The 20,443-nt window shown below is 42.1% G+C and overlaps 1 protein-coding gene across 1 annotated transcript; it reads left to right on the plus strand.

Annotated features, from left to right (window-relative positions):
• Positions 1-11,067: 11,067 nt before the first annotated feature.
• LOC115131637 (guanine nucleotide-binding protein G(I)/G(S)/G(T) subunit beta-3-like) lies at positions 11,068-17,532 on the plus strand. Its single transcript, XM_029663488.2, has 8 exons — positions 11,068-11,280; positions 13,621-13,727; positions 14,098-14,243; positions 14,638-14,701; positions 15,003-15,159; positions 15,353-15,621; positions 15,966-16,182; positions 16,634-17,532. Exons 2-8 carry the CDS (start codon positions 13,671-13,673, stop codon positions 16,738-16,740), a joined length of 1,017 nt encoding a protein of 338 aa, XP_029519348.1. The 5' UTR covers positions 11,068-11,280; positions 13,621-13,670; the 3' UTR covers positions 16,741-17,532.
• The last annotated feature ends 2,911 nt before the right edge of the window (positions 17,533-20,443 follow it).

Consider the following 20,443-nt stretch of genomic DNA (forward strand, 5'->3'; position numbering starts at 1 on the left):
TCAAAATCCTTCTAAAGCACTATCTGTCAATCAATAGTCATGTCATTTAGATTTACAGAAGAAGGAAAAAAGATTTATTAAAAGAGATGTTATTCCTGAAACAGATTATCAAATGATAACAATGCAAATACATTTTATTCTAAATAAAAATGATTCAAATGGAAAAATAGTAATTAACCTATTTACTATTATAAATGATGTTCTACAAACACTTTTACTTCTAGTGGTTACGGTTAGTATCAGGAAAGGGTAATATGGTTCTAGGTAATCTGCCTAGACCAGCACAGCTATATATATCCTGTTCCAGTGTCAATCTCTAGGCGGCAGTAATGATAGGTGTTTGGGACTGTCAATCACCAAAGGAAATAATAACATATATGCCTACAGTAGAACTACAGTGTAAGTAACTTGTTTGCTAAATCATTGCTTCGCCTATTTAGATGTGTGGTGTTATGCTATTTGAATACTGTGCAGGAGCAGGACTATAGATTTATGAAAATCTAGCAAGATTTGGAAGCATCGTTGAGTTTAGTTTATTTGGTATTTCAGCATTATTACAGGTTCTTCAAAAATGGAATTACTTTGCTGTTACGATTTTAAAAATTGATGTGGAACAAATAAGACAATTTCCAAATGCTGTGAAAGTTTTTGCTCAAATCACATTGCAGTTTGATGGACTGATAGACAAAGTGTGTATTGCCACTGTAAATAAATTCAACACTGCAGACATAATGCTCAACTAAGCCTACTACATAACGCTGTCATCCTTACTTTGCCTCACTTTTCTCATAACCTAGCATTACATGAGCTAAATTGCAGGTTCATTCAAAGTTCAGTATATGTCAATCTGCGCCAGTAACTGCTTCTGTCCCTGTTCTGCTCCAATCCAGCCTGTGTGTGTGGTGTGACAGTAGGATGTGTACTGCAACAGCCAAATACACCTTTCTTGGACTAATTAAAGCACACATGCAGTATTTATTACATTTTTAAATCATCCCTATATGTGTAATAAATCACCCTGTGTTTATTTCATGAATACAACTCCAAATATATGATTAGCGAAAAGGTTCGTCTACACTCAAGAGCCTACCCGCTTACCTCTTCAAAGTAGGAGGATACATACGTAAGTAAAAGATTACTATTGGTCAGAATAGGTCGTTATCAATAAAACTTGATAATGTAGCTAGCTAGAAAAACAAAGTGTAATTTAGCTTGCTTCATCAGAGTTTAGGCTTTTGGAAAGAGCTTCACATGGGCAAGTCCTCGTCCTGGTAAAGTTGTCAGTCCTTCTGTCATCACCACTACAGATAACAATATTTGGATATAGCCATCTAATTTATCCTCTGAAAGTTAGCTTTCAGGAGACTAGCTAGTCATTACGTAATATCTTATTAGCTAGCCAATCAATCAATGTAGACTATTGTCTATAAGCCTGTCTGCAGCAATCGTGATTAAAAACTCTTAAAAACAATGTTGAAAAGAAGATACTGTTAGCTAACTTCGCTAGGTAGGCCTACGTTGGTTGGAGAAAAAAGTACATTACCACTATATTTAGCCAACTGTACAAAGTTTCTACCGGTAGCTTGAAAAGTAAACATTATCAGCTAAGACATCGGCAAATGCGCCCATCTGCTGCTTGACAGGCAGAGCCCACAAAAATGGGAATTGAAAATTAACGTAAATCCCTCACACTTGGCAGGTATAGTTCACTTACTTTATATCACTCAAATATCCAATTAACGGTGGCCAATATTGAGTGATATCGTGAGGCTACACTAACGTAACTGAAATTACATGATCAAGTGATGTTTACTGATCATGAAAAGCATGCAGTACATTTGTAGTTCTGACTATCCTCTTCAAGAGGTGATGATATTACAACAAAATAAACTCAGCAAAAAAAGAAACGTCCTCTCACTGTCAACTGCGTTTATTTTGAGCAAACGTAACATGTGTAAATATTTGTATGAACATAACAAGATTCAAAACTGAGACATAAACGGAACACGTTCCACAGACATGTGACTAACAGAAATTGAGAAACGTGTCCCTGAACAAAGGGGGGATCAAAATCAAAAGTAACAGTCAGTATTTGGTGTGGCCACCAGCTGCATTAAGTACTGCAGCGCATGTCCTCATGAACTGCACCAGATTTGCCAGCTCTTGCTGTAAGATGTTACCCCACTCTTCCACCAAGGCATCTGCAAGTTCCCGGACATTTCTGGTGGGAATGGCCCAAGCCCTCACCCTCCGATCCAACAGGTCCCAGATGTGCTCAATGGGATTGAGATCCGGGCTCTTCGCCGACCGTGGCAGAACACTAACATTCCTGTCTTGCAGGAAATCACGCACAGAATGAGCAGTAAGGGTACCACATGAGGAAGGAAGATATCTTCTCTATAACGCACAGCATTGAGATTGCCTGCAACGACAACAAGCTCAGTTCGATGATGCTGATGGACCCTCCACCTCCAAATCGAACGCTCATTCCTTCAACGATAAACACGAATTCGACCATCACCCCTGGTGAGACAACAATGTTGCCGGTGATGTCTGGTGAGGACCTGCCTTACAACAGGCCTAAAAGCCCTCATTCCAGCCTCTCTCAGCCTATTGCGGACAGTCTGAGCACTGATGTACCACCTCAAGCTGAACCTCGGCAAGACGGAGCTGCTCTTCCTCCCGGGGAAGGACTGCCCGTTCCATGATCTCGCCATCACGGTTGACAACTCCATTGTGTCCTCCTCCCAGAGCGCTAAGAACCTTGGCGTGATCCTGGACAACACCCTGTCGTTCTCAGCTAACATCAAGGCGGTGGCCCGTTCCTGTAGGTTCATGCTCTACAACATCCGCAGAGTACGACCCTGCCTCACACAGGAAGCGGCGCAGGTCCTAATCCAGGCACTTGTCATCTCCCGTCTGGATTACTGCAACTCGCTGTTGGCTGGGCTCCCTGCCTGTGCCATTAAACCCCTACAACTCATCCAGAACGCCGCAGCCCGTCTGGTGTTCAACCTTCCCAAGTTCTCTCACGTCACCCCGCTCCTCCGCTCCCTCCACTGGCTTCCAGTTGAAGCTCGCATCCGCTACAAGACCATGGTGCTTGCCTACGGAGCTGTGAGGGGAACGGCACCTCAGTACCTCCAGGCTCTGATCAGGCCCTACACCCAAACAAGGGCACTGCGTTCATCCACCTCTGGCCTGCTCGCCTCCCTACCACTGAGGAAGTTCAGTTCCCGCTCAGCCCAGTCAAAACTGTTCGCTGCTCTGGCCCCCCAATGGTGGAACAAACTCCCTCACGACGCCAGGACAGCGGAGTCAATCACCACCTTCCGGAGACACCTGAAACCCCACCTCTTTAAGGAATACCTAGGATAGGATAAAGTAATCCTTCTCACCGCACCAGGTATTTCTCTTCTGTTCCCATGCTGTGGACCAGGGCTTGATTGCAACCTGTTACAATGGTGTCAACATGTTGTGGCTGATCTTTCAGCGGGGGAGCGGGTGAATGTGTGTCGTGGAAATGTCCTGTATTACTAAATAAGGAGAGTTACAAACCACACACCAGTCAGAGTTATACATAAACTACATCTGAGCTTCACCATAGCCCTGTGACTCTCAGATCAATTCAGTGTCTAGAAATGAATTCTCTGAGAGTGCTTACAAAATGGCAACTGAGATCTTTTATAACAAAGATCCACCCCTCTCAACTCACAATGACGAACCACAGATCTTAGGAACTTCACAAAGTGCATTTTACTTGAAAGAGGAGTATCCCATAGCCAGATAGCATTAGCTATACATTACTGTTCAGTTTGGTCTCCTAAACCGAGATTGTAATCTCGTTCCTGGTACTTTTTAGTACCAAAACATTACCTCATCCAATGGCATATATCAATTGTCAATTCTAGATACTCCCATCTCAAATACACCCGCTCCTGGATAAACTCACAGAGGGGAGAGACTGGCACACAGACATTGTGGAGCCCTTCACATGGTTTAACAGATACGTTGGAAGACACTGTTCAATTCTGACTTCTCCCTTTCTGATATTCTGCATATTACCAGACAGATAAAAGACAAGCCTGACCTCTCCCCTCTTTGGGCCCCAAGTGACTTTTCCCTGGAGAAGAACGAGGAAAATGCAACTGCCAACAGTATTATCCAAAAGAAGATATTCTAATGACAAATATCTCACATAAGCATTATTATGAAAATAAAATTATTATTTATCAATGTTACCTAACTAATTCTGATTCATCCCCAACATGTGTCAAAGACCTGATCCAGCACCGTGCGGAATGGCTCACCGTATTGTTGCGTGCATATTTGTGTACTGAGGAACATGTATCTTGGTTCCAGAAGAAAGACACTTTCAATTTCCTTATGTTCGGGGCTTTCATCAAGATAAGTGTTTCTTGGTGTAATGTCGCCTCTCCCCGGGCTTTTGTGCACACAGCACATACTGTACAAGCCTGGGATATCAACCATTCAAAGTTGGCCTCAGTGGGAGTGACGATATAAATCTATTGGCGTGACCTTACTGAGTAAAATATTTGTCATCAGGCTATATCCTTTGCTAGCAATAATATTCCCCCTGGTCATCACCACTTTACACAGCCACAAAGTCATACTTATGGCTAAACCCAGCCCATTTCCACTATTTCTCTTCTTAAAATTGGATTTGAAACCTAACTAACTAATGAAGGCCAAGATTGATTCGTTGGTCCACCAGACCTTCCGCACATTTGGGCGGAAGTGTCTGGGAACGAGATATAGTGTGACTAACATGACTTCACTTTAGTGCGTATGCCGACCTTCAGCACAACATGTCACCCTTTATAAAGCACATGTTTATATCATATTCGTCATAGTGGGTTATGTCACATTTGACATTGTTGATCGTCACACTGTTATGCCACATTTATTAACCCTTTATAAAGCAAGACATATGGTTATAGATACACGTGTATTTAGTGCTTATGAAGGCATTATGAAGTCTTTATGAAGCCTTTATAAGCCGAATGTAATTTAAAGCGGGTCATAAAAAAAACTGGAAATTCACGTTTTTAGCTGCACTGCCCCTTTAAGCATTATTCTATTCCATCCCTTATACATTATTAATGTTAATATGACACCAAATGACAGGTATTTGGATCGTTTTTTGAAGTATTGTCAGTCACAGGTATGAAACGGCCCATTATAAAGACCAAAAGGTAAGACACAGAACTGCTCCAGTCCCTGTAATACACATTTACAAGTCCTCACGAAACAGATATAGTTAGTATAGCACTGTAACACACAATGTACACAGTATACTGATCACTATTATACCAACATAATAGCTACCTTCAGTACTATGCCTGGTAGCCAATGGTAGCCAATACAGAGTCATGCATGAGATCCCTTCTGCCCGCCCTCTTTCTATTTCGGCCACGAGCCAAATGTGGCTTTCTGATCCTAGCTACTTCCCTAGACATTCCTTACGCTTGATAGGCTTACAGCAAGTGTCAAACTCGTTCCACAGAGGGCCGTGTCTGCGGGTTTTCTCGCTTCTCCCTTGTACTCGATTGATTAATTAAGGTCACTAATTAGTAAGGAACTCCCCTCACCTGGTTGTCTAGGGCTTAATTGAAAGGGAAAACCCCAAAACCAGTAGACACTAGGCACTCCGTGTAATGAGTTTGACACCCCTGGTAGAGAATCAAACCTGCACTCACAACCTTGACTGTCTCAGGTTATTCAGGAAAAAGGGCATAACAGGTGTGTCGGGCCCGCCAAGGTCAATAAATAACCAGCTAGGAAAATGGTGAAAGTTATGTCTTCCATGGAAACAGGTCTAGTCATTTACTATGTCCACCATGCATGTTCCTTCATTCTAAACCTCGTGTTAAGTATCATTTTCACTCTCATTGACACATTTAGTTGACATCTGCAACATGTGTCACCAAACAAAGGTGACAATTTGATAATTTCAAATATTTTACAACAATAATAGATTTAATACTAGTGAATGTTTGTGCTGAATACTCAATGTTGGACTGCTCTGCATTAAGTGCTGCCCTGAAAACATGGACCATGACAGTATTGGACCAAGCTACATCAGCCTGGTTGTCTACTTTGTCAGCTTTCACTCAGATAAATGGGAAATTGCCTTAGTAGCAGTACTTGAAAGGGCAGTAGCCAACCAGGAGGAAGGTGTCATGAAATGGGGAGGGATACTGGGTTAGATTGTAGGAGGATGGAGGATGTAGCAGGATAGAGGATTGTAATGGCTGGAATGGAATTAAAGGAACGGGGTCAAATGTAGTTTCCGTATGTTTTATGTGTTTGATACCATTCCATTAATTCCATTCCAGTCTTTACAATGAGCCCGTCCTCCTATAGCTCCTCCCACCAGCCTCTCAATAGTCATGATAGCTTAAGACAGACAGTTGGAGTAAAGTGTTACCACACACGATATATGAACATACACCACATATCAACTGTAGACAATGCGCACAAGAAAATCATGGTGTGCTCAATCTGATTTAGAATGTTTAAAGTTAAATCATGCCCATTTAGGGTGTAGGGGAAAAATAAATGCAAGGCTGACTATTCTTTCAGGATTTTAAACTTTACTTTATTCAATGTATCTGATAGATACAATGCACATGAATCAACAATGTTGTACATGTGCCAGAATTAGCCAATTATACAAAAGGCTAATTCGCTTGGTCATGGTGTTATAGCCATTGTATGCCGGGCCCGGCGATACATTAGATACATCCACAATAATCTCTTACACTGCCCGTCATGTGACCATGTTCTTAGTGGGCCCGGTGTCAAAGGTGACAGGGGTTTGTGTGCTGTACTCTAACTTCCTGTCCACCTCCTGAACGTGTTACTAACAGAGGAAGTTCGCTAGCCCATTTCTGTCATAGTTGGTTAGGGGTTAGCTGGGATTACAGCAGGGGAGGGAGGGAGTCGGAGAGGGACATGCAGACTGAGAAAGAGGCACACAGACATATACCCCTTTCATACAAAGCAAAGAGTGGTTCTCTGAATTTTTTTGAGGATAAAATCATTAACACTTCCATTGTTCAACAGAGAGGGAGAGAGGTGAAAGAGTGCAGAGGGAGAGAGAGCGAAGGGATAGAATGAGCGAGAGGGAGAGAGAAATAGAGAGAGAGAGAGAGACAGAGAGGGAGGGGGGGGGGGGGGTAATACTACGTGTCCTACAGGGCCTGATTGAGCTTAACTTACAGCCTTGCACTAATTCTGAGAAAAAGAGGAATGAGAAGATGGCTAGGTTTCACAGAACCATAGTAGCTAACAATGTTACTGGAAAGCATCAGTTGGCTTCACCCTTGCACTTCACCCTATGCAGACCTTTTCAGTGCTGACTGTAGCATAAAATCAACACAGAACATCAATCTGTGTTATAAGGTGTTCTAATGTTCTAAAATGTATTATAAGGACTTGGATCAAATACCAAATACTTAACTTGTCAAATACTTTACCTGCGTTCGATTGATTTTGCCTGGTACAATGAAACTAATAGAATAATCGCCGTCACACGTGGAAATTCCAAGCTAAATAAAGCACACGCACACATTTACACACAGGCCTGTAAGGTATCACAACTCGTTCCCAAATATTCAGACAACATATTATATAGTAATGTTATGAGATGTATACTGTGCTGTTAGGGGGGGGGGCATGGTGCAAGGGTTTCATCCCTGTTGACACTTTTATCGATTTGTATGCATCACAAGAAAAGATAAAGAAGCCAATCTGTCTTTTATGCAGAGGTTATTCAAAGATATTACATTTGTCAATGAGTGCCACTTCCCCTGTCATGAAAATAGTTGCACGCAACTTTATCACATATTTATTGGAACATCATGGTCCACAGCCCCTTGTTGGTAGCCAGGTAATGGTGGATAAACTGTAATATCAGTGGATTACAAATCAAGGCCTTTTTGACTGGTGAAGGGGTGAATCCAACACGGGTGTTTTAAAACCAACAATCACCTCAACCCTTAACTATTTCTGACCCCATGACACATGCCACAGGGCAGGGTGATTGGTAGATCGCCCTGACATGGAACCTGATCGTTTAGGTTTTCACCTGTAATCCCTCTTGACGAGGAGATCAAGGTGCGTTGTCTCGTTAATACCAGAGATTGCATTGCATAGAATAGACGTGCTTGCACAAGGTTTCTCCACACGTAGAGTCTAATACAACCTATAAAGTAATCATTGCATGGGAGCTATCTAGAATATCAATGTTGGGCCATAGCGGAGTGTGCATCACGGTACAAGGTTTGTTTGTTAAATGGCGTTGGCATTGCTTGCCGCGAATTGGCATTCTCAAGCAACAACGCTTGTGTTAATTCATCGAGCGGTAATGTTCGTATCAAGGCACCAAAGACCTCTTGAACTCAGACAAATCTTGCTGCGAGTACTTCTGAATCTATATAATGCTGTAATACAGGAATTACTGCAGTAGCACACCCCCAAAGTTCCCATTCATTCCGATCTTTAGGCCCACCCCGATCTTGTGGGATCTGTGAAATCTCTCCTTCGGAGCCACAAGTCAGCTAATTCCCTGTGGCTGAGAAGAGATGATCAACTCTCAAGGTACAGTAGAATTCTCCCTTTATCTACCACAACTATAAAGGCTTGCCATTTATACCCAAATGCATTCAGCAACTCCACTGGCATCTTCACATCCAAATCTCTATTTTAACCATCAATCGATCCCTCGATTTCTTGATCCATTTTCTTCTTGTCTCTTCTGTGTCACTTGTGACGCATGTTCTGGTTGGACTGCTCTAATTCCTTAACGAGATTTCAGATTCCCCGGATATCCAATTGGATCCTGATTAACTGGGCTCAACTCATTAGCTCTGATAAATAAATTCAACTCCCCTCAACCTCAACCCCTGCCAATCTCTCAGAAAACCCTACAAAATTCAGCCGCTCCACCAATACAGTCAGACAATAATACTCTTGATGTCTGGTCATTTCTGACTGCTGCATCATATTACTATCGATAGTGAAATCTGCCACTGATAGACTTGATAAGAATCCAAACACCACTCATTAGTGATGTGTATTTGTATTTATTATGGATCCCCATTAGCTGCTGCCAAAGCCGCAGCTACTCTTCCTGGGGTCCTGAAAAATGAAGGCAGTTTATACAATTGTAAAAACATTACAATACATTCACAGATTTCACAACACACTGTGTGCCCTCAGGCCCCTACTCCACCACTACCACATACCTACAGTACTAAATCCATGTGTATGTATAGTGCGTATGTTATCGTGTGTGTGTGTGTCTGTCTGTGCCCATGTTTGTGTTGCTTCACAGTCCCCGCTGTTCCATAAGGTGTTTTTGAATCTGTTTTTGAATCTAATTTTCCTGCTTGCGTCAGTTACTTGATGTGGAATAGAGTTCCAAGTAACCATGGCTCTATGTAGTACTGTGTGCCTCCCATAGTCTGTTCTGGACTTGGGGACTGTGAAGAGACCTCTTGTGTCTGAGATGTGTGCCAGTAGCTAAGACAGATAGCTTGATAGCTAAGACAGATACAATCAACATGTCAATACCTCTCATAAATAAAAATAGTGATTAAGTAAATCTCTCCTCCACTTTCAGCCAGGAGAGATTGACATGCATATCATTAATATTAGCTTTCTGTGTACATCCAAGGGGCAGCCATTCTGCTTTGTTCTGAGCCAATTGCAAGTCCTTTTTTGTGGTACCTGACCACAAGACTGAACAGTAGTCAAGGTGTGACAAAACTAGGGCCTGTAGGACATTGATAGTTGTTAAGAAGGCAGAGCATCGCTTTATCATAGACAGACTGCACCCCATCTTAGCTACTACTGCATCAATATGTTTTGACCATGACAGTTTACAATCTAGGTTTACTCCAAGCAGTTTAGTCATCTCAACTTACTCAATTTCCACATTATTTATTCCAAGTTTTAGTTGAGGTTTAGGGTTTAGTGAGTGTTTTGTTTGAGTGCTTTGTTCCAAATACAATTATTTTAGTTTTAGAAATATTTAGGGCTAACTTATTCCTTGCCACCCACTCTGAAAATAACTGCAGCTCTTTGTTGAGTGCCGCAGTCATTTCAGTTGCTGTAGTAGCTGACGTGTATAGTGTTGAGTCATCTGCATACATAGACACTCTGGCTTTACTTAAAGTCAGTGAGATGTTGTTAGTAAAAATTGAAAAAGCAAGGGGCCTAAACAGCTACCCTGGGGAATTCTTGATTCTAAGTGGATTATATTTGAGAGGCTTCCATTAAAGAACACCCTCTGTGTAGTAACTCTTTATCCACATTATAGGGGGTGTAAAGCCATAACACATACGTTTTTCCAGCAGCAGACTATGATCGATAATGTCAAAAGCTGCACTGAAGTCTAACAAGACAGCCCACACAATAATTTTATCATCAATTTCTCTCAGCCAATCATCAGTCGTTTGTGTAAGTGCTGTACTTGTTGAGTGTCCTTCCCTATAAGCATGCTGAAATTCTGTTGTCAATTTGTTTACTGGTTGGACTGCTCTAATTGGTAGGCCTACCATGCAATTGGCTGAAAGAGTTTTCTGAGCCACTCCAGGTCAGCAAAATCAAATACCCTCTCCTCGTAGACATTAACACTATTATACTGTCGAATGATGTGGAACTGAATGTGGAAGACATCAAATGTGTTTCTCTACCAGGTTTATGTCGTAGCCATTGATGTGATGTAACAAATGGTGTGTTCTCACTAGCAATGCTGCTCTATACCCCTCAGAATCTCTCTACTAGATCATATCTCAAACCCCTCCGCATCTCTCTACTTAATCTTATTCTCACATTTACACCTTCACCTGTCCCTCTCTCCCTTCATCCCTCCTTCTCTCTTTACCTGCTCTTGTCTTTTGACCTCATAACCTGATTTTCTCCTCCAATCGGTTTACCCATCTCCTCTTGCCATGCTCTCTCTCTCTCCTTCCCTCTCTCTATTTCCATCTTCGGGCTTATCCCTTCATCCCTGATCTCCTTCATCCCCTTCAATCCTCATCTGTTCCTCACAGGAGGACGGGAGAGAGAAAGAGAGAGTTTTCACAGGTTGCCTGCAGCCAGTCTGTGGGTGAAAGCGTAAGAGGAAAGAGAGATAGAGAGAAGGAAAGCAGGGCTGACTTGAGTATTGTTGAACATAAAAAGTTGCTTCAAAGGGCTACTGAGGCAGAAAAGCCCAAAAAGAGGAAGGACTTCAGTTTGTTTGGAAAGGTGAGTGATTTTGGGTGACTTTGGTAGCACATTTGTGGAACTACATGGAACGACATTGACTTCTCTGATGATTACGAACACTGACTCAGATCATCATGGACACTATCCCATTACCTAGCTCAGTATTCTCATCCATGATAAGATTTCACAGTTGAAAGACTGGAACTTCATCTGATTTGCAGCCCGGTCCAATGGATTGAATATGAGCGAAATAAACTACTCAATTGTCGGTCAATTACAAGAAGTAATAAATGGAGTTCTCAGATGTGCTCGTTTCCACCAGAGGATGAATTCTAATGACATGCAACAAGTGCACTGTAGTCCATGGAAAACATGTTGACTGCTGTCTTTGCAAGTGAGAGAGAGAGCAACAGAGAGAGAGAGAGAGAGAGAGACAGAGACAGAGAGCGAGAGAGAGAACTGGTAGGTCGGGTTGAAATGGCTGTCACCAGTAGGGAGTGACGGTGACAGAATTGAGTGCTTTTCTTCTCAGAATCCGTTTAATTTATTAGGCAACAACAGCATGCAAAGACGTTATCAGCATTATCACAAAGGTTGCAAATCCTCCCTCATTGATTCTGGAGATCCAGTAAAAGAGGAACAACACCAAAACAAAATCCCAGAGTGAAAGCAGCAAACTGCAGAGCTTGTGCATATCTTCTATCTCACTTTTCGCACATGTATTGTCTCACATGTATTGATTTTGTGCATTGAAGTCTTCCTGAATTCTGCAGCCATGCTAATAGAATGGTGCATGTCTAGAGTAATTCTATCTAGACAAACAGGAATAGAGGCCATTCTGTGCATTTGTGCAAAGATAATTTCAAAGGAAATAACCAAACAGGAAACTGAAGAAGAAGACTCCATAAAAGAAAACTCACATTTCTACCTGATAGGCCCATATCCTTGCCTAGTCTTGTCCCCTCGCTCCACTCTTTCTCTCTTCTACCATCTCTTGCTCCCCCTTTCTGATCCAGTGGTAAAGGGCAGTCAGTAATCGGATGACAGGAGATTTGACTGGAAAAGCCTCCTTTAAGATCCCCTGATGGGGCTTTAAAGCTCTATTCCCACTTGGCACAGACGTCATTTTGTCTAGTTTTGATTTACATTTGATTGAGTTGTCAGCATGTTGTCAGCAATGTGAATTCAGCATGAAATCAACAAGAATTTGAACCGGGTCATTGGATTTAGGTTCAAAGTTGGGTGAAAATACAGAAATTCCTTTACGTTGACGACTTTCTCCACATTATCGCATTGATTATTTTGTCATTGAAAGTACATGGAAACAATGTTGATTCAACCAGTTTGTTCCCAGTAAGTTGTGCTCACCCCTCCTCGCCCTCTGTCTCACTGGCTCTCATCATAGGTCAAACCACCTACTGAACATGCTTAGCCTATGCTTTGCTTAGCCTATTTGTGAACAATTATTTCTGTGAAAGTAATGCCTTTTGTTAATACTGTATTTGCAGGGACGTGTGCTGTAGTAGTTGGATTCGTTTTCGAGATTTGTTGTTAACCTTTAAGCGGTTTACAAAAGTGGTGTGTGTTGGTAATTGGCCTCCAATTATGAAAACGTCAGCATCCAATTAAAGAGTATTAGGGCCACACACAGCTAACCCCTAATTCCCTCTTGATCTTGAAATATTCTCTCTTAAAAGGCATTGAAAGTCAGAGTGAGGGGGGAGAAAAGAAGGTTCATGCTAAATTGTGTCTTAAACTTTTGTAATTGTAACACAAAATAATAAGAATTTAAGCAATAAATAGGAAAATATAAGTAATAAAGTATAGTTGTAAAGTTAAATGAGGCCTTCTAAGTAAAAATGGAAAGTACTCTTGAAAGAGTACTCGGAAAGACCTCCGTAAAGAACTATAACAAACAAAATCGCTGTCTGTGTTACAGATAAAATGGCCAGTGATTTGCCTTGTTCTTCAGATACATGAAGGTAGATCTTGGATATGTCACTAATTCTGCATATTAGACTTCTAGCACAGTGGATGTGGGATTATACCTCGTACCGTACTCAAGAAGGCCAATCTAGGCTCTTGCACCATACTAAATGACGAAAGCACCTGATTGGTTTAGTTTAGGGGGTCAGAGGCCATGGGGGAGTTACTGGAGCAATGAGTCCAGTTACGTTCTCCTCAAACAGATGGCCGTATACAGTATATCTACTGCACATATTTGAGAACATGAATTCTCAGTTCTATTTAATTAAGATCTTCGTTACTTGATTGAGTGCTGTCCTCATTTTTACCAAGCCTTGATCTGTATATGTATGCAATCAAATAAGTTCTAAACATAAAACTATTGTCCTTTTCTCTTTCTCCCTTTTCGTCTAGTCTGCTACTTTTTTCTTCTTCAGCGGTAACAGCCCCTATCAACCGTTGCCATGGGTGAAATGGACACGTTGAAAAAGGAGGCCGATGGTCTGAAGGCCCAGATTGAAGTGAGTCTCGTTATCACAGCATGTCAATGGTTGCCACAAGACGCATTTTTTTTGGTTTGTTACAATCTTCAATATCACCCCAGTCAAAAAAATACATATTCAGATAAATAACATAGTACCAATAATGCACAATAATTCATGTACAGAGTTGATAACATATAGCCTACATTTAGTTTCCTCTACATACCAGCACTGGCATTGAGATAAAGTTATACTAAGACATTGTAAGCAGTGTCTGGTTCCTGAAAAATGTAAATACAACAGAAGTATGGAAAACATTCTGCTCCAAACAATCTATGCTTATTTTTCTACAACTATTTGACTCTTAACTTATTCCTCTCCTACCTGTGAATCCCTTTCCCACCACTAGGCAGGCCGCAAGGCGGTCAATGACACCACCATGGCCACTCTAGCATCTGGTGTGGCGGCTGCACCACGTGTTCAGCTGAAAAACAGAAAGACATTGAAGGGCCACTTGGCCAAAATCTACGGCTTGCACTGGTCTGCTGATAACAGGTGAGAAGGTGTTCTTGTCCAGATAGCTGAGAATGGGGATGGCGCCAGGGACAGTCGAGCTCACCATAGAGGCCCCACCACTACCACTAGCCAGTGTGGAATAGGGACTATTGAAAAACATAGAGAAGGTCTACCTTGAGCAAGACAGAGAAGGTCGATACAAGGGGTTGTCTGATGCGCCACTCAAACCAAATGGACTCTGATATCAAAAGGTCCCATTGTTTAATGTGTCCACCATGGCATGCAGGTGTCATGGGGTTCAATGAAAATGCTTTCATTGTTTCAAATGTTGCATTGTCAAAGTATTGAGCCAGATTCATACTGGACCTCGTGCCTAAATCCTGTTCACAGAATTTGATACACTGACTAGCCACTTCCTTTTTCTCTCCAACAGGCACATGGTCAGTGCTTCACAGGATGGCAAGCTTCTGATTTGGGACACCTACACCGGCAACAAGGTAAGGAGTGATCACTGATCAGTCATCATCTTCACATCTCTAACTATTTTCCTCTTAATGCATAGGATTTATATAGAGAACTTTCTACTTGGTTTGCAAATGTATGGAGTAAATCCCTACTTCAACCACCGACATGTAGAAGCAGTACCCACTTTTCTTTTAGATTGTCTTGACTTTGATTACACACTACGAATGTATTTATATGCTATAAGTCAGCTAGTTGGGTATTTTAAGTCTTCTAAACTTGAGACAAAGCGAACTAGAAAGTGAGTGGTTAAGCATTCTTCTCCCTGCCCTCCAGGTATATGCCGTCCCCCTCAAGTCCTCCTGGGTAATGAGTTGCTCCATGGCCCCTTCTGGCAATCTGGTGGCCAGCGGAGGTCTGGATAACATGTGCACCATCGCCAATATCAAGGGTGCCAGCCCAAAGACCCTCAGGGAGCTGGACGCACACGAAGGTGGGTATCGTAGTACAATGTCTGCTTCATCCGAGTTATCGTCAACTCCGATACCAACTGGGTTTACGGTCAACTCCGTGACCAACTACAAGAGAATTCATTAAAAGCGTGTTCATAAATTTCATGAGATCCAAATACGTAGGAAATAAGTAGTACAAACAATAACATCTCTATCTTTCTCCTTCCATCTCAGGCTACCTTTCTCATAGCCGCTTCCTGAACGACAATGAGATCCTCACAGCATCCGGTGACACCACTTGTTGCCTGTGGGATCTGGAGACTGGCAAGCAGAAGGTGATCTACAAGAGCCACGTGGGTGACTGTATGTGCCTGGCCTTGTCACCAGACCAGAACAGTTTCATCTCAGGGGCATGTGACTCCAGCGCCAAGCTGTGGGACATAAGAGATGGCGGCTGCAAGCAGACCTTCATCGGCCACACGAGTGACATTAACGCCATTGCGGTGAGCACATAAGACACGCCCCAGGGTTTTTCCTGGTCAGAATGACTCTGAATGATCTATATACTGTAGTGACCTTAACCCAACAACTATCGACCTTGTCAAGATGTTGGGTTGCAGGTACAAGATTCTGGTTTCGAGCTCCGGTTGAGACTACCCATGTGACTTCAGTAGTTAGGGGGTAGTGCGATCCAAAATCGAAACATAATTTAGCTTCACAACACCAAATCTTTCCAAGGAGTCTGTACTTTGCTAACTCAGTCAACTCACCGGGCAAACTAACCTTCAAGTTCAATACATGTCAAAACAAAACACTACATACTGAAATGGCCTTCTTTATACCCCAGTTCTACCCTAGTGGCACTGCAGTTATCACAGGTTCCGATGACTGCACCCTCAAGATGTACGACCTCCGTGCAGACCAAGAGGTCAATGGCTACCAGGACGCTGCATTGAATGCTGGCGTCACGTCAGTCTCCCTCTCCAGCTCAGGACGCCTCATCTTCGCCGGCTACGACAACTTCAACTGCAACATCTGGGATTCTCTGAAGGCCGAGAAAGTTGGTGAGTAAAAGTGTGCGGGTGAAACCAGTGAGAGAGAAGGGAGAGGACTGAGGGGAGGGATGAAAAGGAGTGAGTAAAGACAGAGAGAAACAAAGAGAACAGTCAATGTAAAGAGAGGGAGGCAGAAGAGGAGATAGATGGCATGAGTGAAAAATCTGCCGATGTGCCCTTGTGCAAGGCACGTAACCCTAATTGCTCCTGTAAGTTGCTCTTGATAGGAGCATCTGCTAAATGGCTCAAATGTAAATGTAAATAAGTGGGTGGTTTAAACACAGGTAATGAAAGGGAGAAAGTGTATAGTCAAAGAAGTCTGGATGAGAGGCAGTCAATCAAAGAAACACAGGTAAAAAGGGAATAGAAACTAGAACTACATCATTTGCATCAGTGTGGATGACTATTTTCTTCTTCTCTCATCTCTCTCTCTCTCTCTCTCTCTCTCTCTCTCTCTCAGGTGTTCTGTCTGGCCATGACAACAGAGTGAGCTGCATTGGGGTGCCAGACGATGGATTGGGTGTCTGCACAGGATCCTGGGATAGCTTCCTGAAGATCTGGAACTGAGCTGGTCCTCCAGAGGCGACATTGGGAAAGAGAGAGGGGAAGACAGGGAGGAGGGGGGGATGGAGCTAGAGGAGGAGAGGAGAAGGTGTTAAACACAAGCCTGAGAAATACGGATGCTCATTTTGGGATTGGGGAGATATCAGGCGGAGCATGTTTGTCGTACCAGTTCACATAATTTCTTCCCTTCTCTCTCTCCCCTCCTTTTCATCTATGTATGCAATGTGAGAGGTGGTGAATGAGACTTCATAGAACATACTGTATAAATGACATCGACAGCAGAACAAAATGCAGCCACACTACGTGTACACATGAGAATTTTAATGTTATTGTTAAGACTATCAATACCGAGACAACGACAAACGTAAAAAATATAGGATTATTTGAAATAATAAATTAATTAATGAAGAAAATATGCTCTACTTGTATCTAAGGTGAGAGTGACAATTGCACATATAGATTTTTGACAATAAAAATGTGAAATAAATACAGAAATATAATGAACATAAATAAAGATTTAGTATTACAGATGTATTTTTATTATTTTGAGATCTTTGATGTATAAAGCCCACACTTATTAGCTGAAAGTTGATATGTACATTTATTTACATTTAGGTCATTTATTATTTATTGGAGTGCAGAGTTGATGTACAGTGCCGTTTGGTCACACAAATCCAATGTATGATGCCATTTTGGGCCTATGATGATACATGCTAACCAGCAGCATCCGCTGTCTTTGCCCCAAAATGGCTGCCATCACCAATCACCAACCAAATTAAACCATGTTCAATTACATACATCCGAGTTTGTCTATCCCTCTACTTTGAGTGTCCGGCATTCTTGAATCCTACTTCAGGAAAAAGGTTCTTGAGGTGTTACATATCAGATACCAATATATTCCCTCCGAACTGCATTTTGTAGCACTTTTACACATTGGCAGTAACTCTGTAAACATGCTATGTTCGTTGAAAAACCTTTCTAATAAACCTAGAATACTGCATTAACACCATGTCTGTGTATTTGTGCTTTGACAGTCAACCATTTAGAACAGAGTTTGACCAGGCTAATGTACACAGTTGTATTTCATATACAGACCTCTTTCTGGAGGACATTACTAAATGTTTTACTTAGATGTCTTTACTTCAGTTTGTTTCTTTTCTTTTTTGTGAGGTTTTTGTTTTGCTCATTCACCTTGTGTTTGTCGTCTTCTGTTAAAAAAAAAAGCTTGCATGCTGTACTCCAATGCTTCATAATAAAACACCATTTAAACAGAACATAAACATAACTACTCAACCTGTGGAAACATTGATAAGCGACCACGTTTTGGTTTTAGTGGGGCTGTGAAAATGTAACCACCTTTCTAGATATAAGGACTGACAACTCATGACAACCACAAGATAATGTTAAACATATTTTGAAGCTATTACCAGATTGGATCCCAGGCCAATATTTTGTAGATTAAGAACACATTGTGGGGGGGGGGGGGGTTTGATTAATGTAGGCGCGGTTTGCACTGGCTGAATGTTGATTTGGAACTAGGTTGCCTACGCGGTGTGAGCCAGATGGCCCCCGCCTCTGGCCGATGTTGAAGTCGGCTTGAAGGATATAAGAACTGACAACTCATGACATCCACAAGATCATTTTATTTGACGTAGGTTCAGCACATTGAATAATGAGTAGGATTCTGTGTTTTGACGTGCAAAAGTGATCACTTTTGATAAAAATGCTTTGTCTGAGTTCCCAATGAAAACTAGTTTAAAAATTAGAACATATACTACCGTTCAAAAGTTTGGGGTAACTTAGAAATGTCCTTGTTTTTTTAAATAAAAGCAATTTCTTTCATTAAAATAACATCAAATTGATCAGAAATACAGTGCAGACATTGTTAATGTTGTAAATGACTATAGTAGCTGGAAACGGCTGACTTTTTTAATGGCATATCTACCTAGGCGTACAGAGGCCCATTATCAGCAACCATCACTCCTGTGTTCCAAAGGCACATTGTGTTAGCTAATCCAAGTTTATCATTTTAAAAGGCTAATTGATCATTAGAAAACCCTTTTGCAATTATGTTAGCAGAGCTGAAAACTGTTGTTCTGATTAAAGAAGCAATAAAACTGGCGTTTAGACTAGTTAAGTATCTGGAGCATCAGGATTTGTGGGTTCGATTACAGGCTGAAAATGGCCAGAAACAAAGACCTTTCTTCTGAAACTCATCAGTCTATTCTGTTCTGAGAAATTAAGGCTATTCCAAGCGAAAAATTGCCAAGAAACTGAAGATCTCGTACAACACAAGTCCTCAACTGACAGCTTCATTAAATAGTACCTGCAAAACACCGGTCTCAACGTCAGCAGTGAAGAGGCGACTCCGGGATGCTGACCTTCTAGGCAGAGTTGCAAAGAAAAAGCCATATCTCAGACCTGGCAATAAAAAGAAAAGATTAAGATGGGCAAAAGAACAGACACTGGACAGAGGAACTTTCTGTTTCTGAATGATACACACCATGCTGCATTGTTGACAATATGACCAGGGGATGCAGATTACCGGTTGATTTGAGCATGGCACACCTCCCTCACTGGCTTCGCCCGGTCACATAATGGGCCATAGTCCGGTTCAACCCGGGGCATCTTAATTGAATCCCCTCACTATTGTTGTAAGAGTTAAATGGGAAAGGGAAAGTTGTACAACTGAATGGCTTCAACTGAAATGTGTCTTCCGCATTGAATCCAACCCCTCTGAATCAGAGAGGTGCATGGGGCTGCCTTAATCGACATCCACATCTTCAGCGCCCGGGGAACAGTGGATTAACTGCCTTGCTCAGGGGAAGAACAACAGAATCTTACCTTCGCAGCTCTGGGATTCAATCCAGCAACCTTTTGGTTACTAGCCCAATGCTCTAACCACTAGGCTACCTGCAATGGGGTGGTAGATTAGATAAAAGGTGGTGTGTGTGTGTGTGTGTGTGTGTGTGTGTGTGTGTGTGTGTGTGTGTGTGTGTGTGTGTGTGTGTGTGTGTGTGTGTGTGTGTGTGTGTGTGTGTGTGTGTGTGTGTGTGTGTGTGCGTGCGTGCGTGTATAAACTGTAGTGATGCCCATGTTGCTGGGGATCAGAAGTGTCTGGTGCGAGAGACGCAGGTTGAGGTTGCCAGGGTGAAAGTTGTGGGGAAAAGGTGTCAGATGCTGCGGCAGTGAAGAAAATTGAAGAAGATGGGTCAATGGTGAGGGATCCTAAGAGGCTCCCGGTGAGTTGCAGAATGTTGCTAGTACAAAGTAATAGGCCTATAAATGAAATGTGCTTCAGTAAGGTTGTCTTTTTAGTGTTCATTGCTATGGTTATCAACTGTACAGCAGGTATGTAAGTCACAGAAAACAGGTGTTGTGGTGGCAGCTGCAGAGAAGTACTTGGAATTAGGAGATTTTAATGTGAAGAGTTACAGGGGGTGTTGAATGGTATTGTCCCCTCCTCCCAGGCCATTGGCCTGGTAAAGGATTAGATAGGGTTAAATTAGTGGAATGGGGGGAGTGTATTTTTATGAGTGTAGGGTTAATACAGTGGTTGGCAGTGTAATTCTCTTTTTTCTATCACAAAGTAGAATGGATTTGTTCTCCGGTCCAGTTGGTGGCGGTAATGTAACATTATATTGGTTGCCAACTGCCGTTAAACCCCACCGAAGAAGAAGAAGCTTAAAGAAAAACGGGGAGAAGA

This window comes from Oncorhynchus nerka, linkage group LG7 (assembly GCF_034236695.1).
Source record: "Oncorhynchus nerka isolate Pitt River linkage group LG7, Oner_Uvic_2.0, whole genome shotgun sequence".
In the NCBI taxonomy this organism is placed as follows: domain Eukaryota; kingdom Metazoa; phylum Chordata; class Actinopteri; order Salmoniformes; family Salmonidae; genus Oncorhynchus; species Oncorhynchus nerka.

Bases quoted from the DNA above. Each gene is read 5' to 3' on its own strand.
- LOC115131637 (XM_029663488.2), top strand. From the start codon at position 13,671: ATGGGTGAAATGGACACGTTGAAAAAGGAGGCCGATGGTCTGAAGGCC. The intron at 14,244-14,637 runs GTGAGAAGGTGT...TCTCTCCAACAG, and splicing joins CACTGGTCTGCTGATAACAG to GCACATGGTCAGTGCTTCAC. The intron at 15,622-15,965 runs GTGAGCACATAA...TTTATACCCCAG, and splicing joins GTGACATTAACGCCATTGCG to TTCTACCCTAGTGGCACTGC.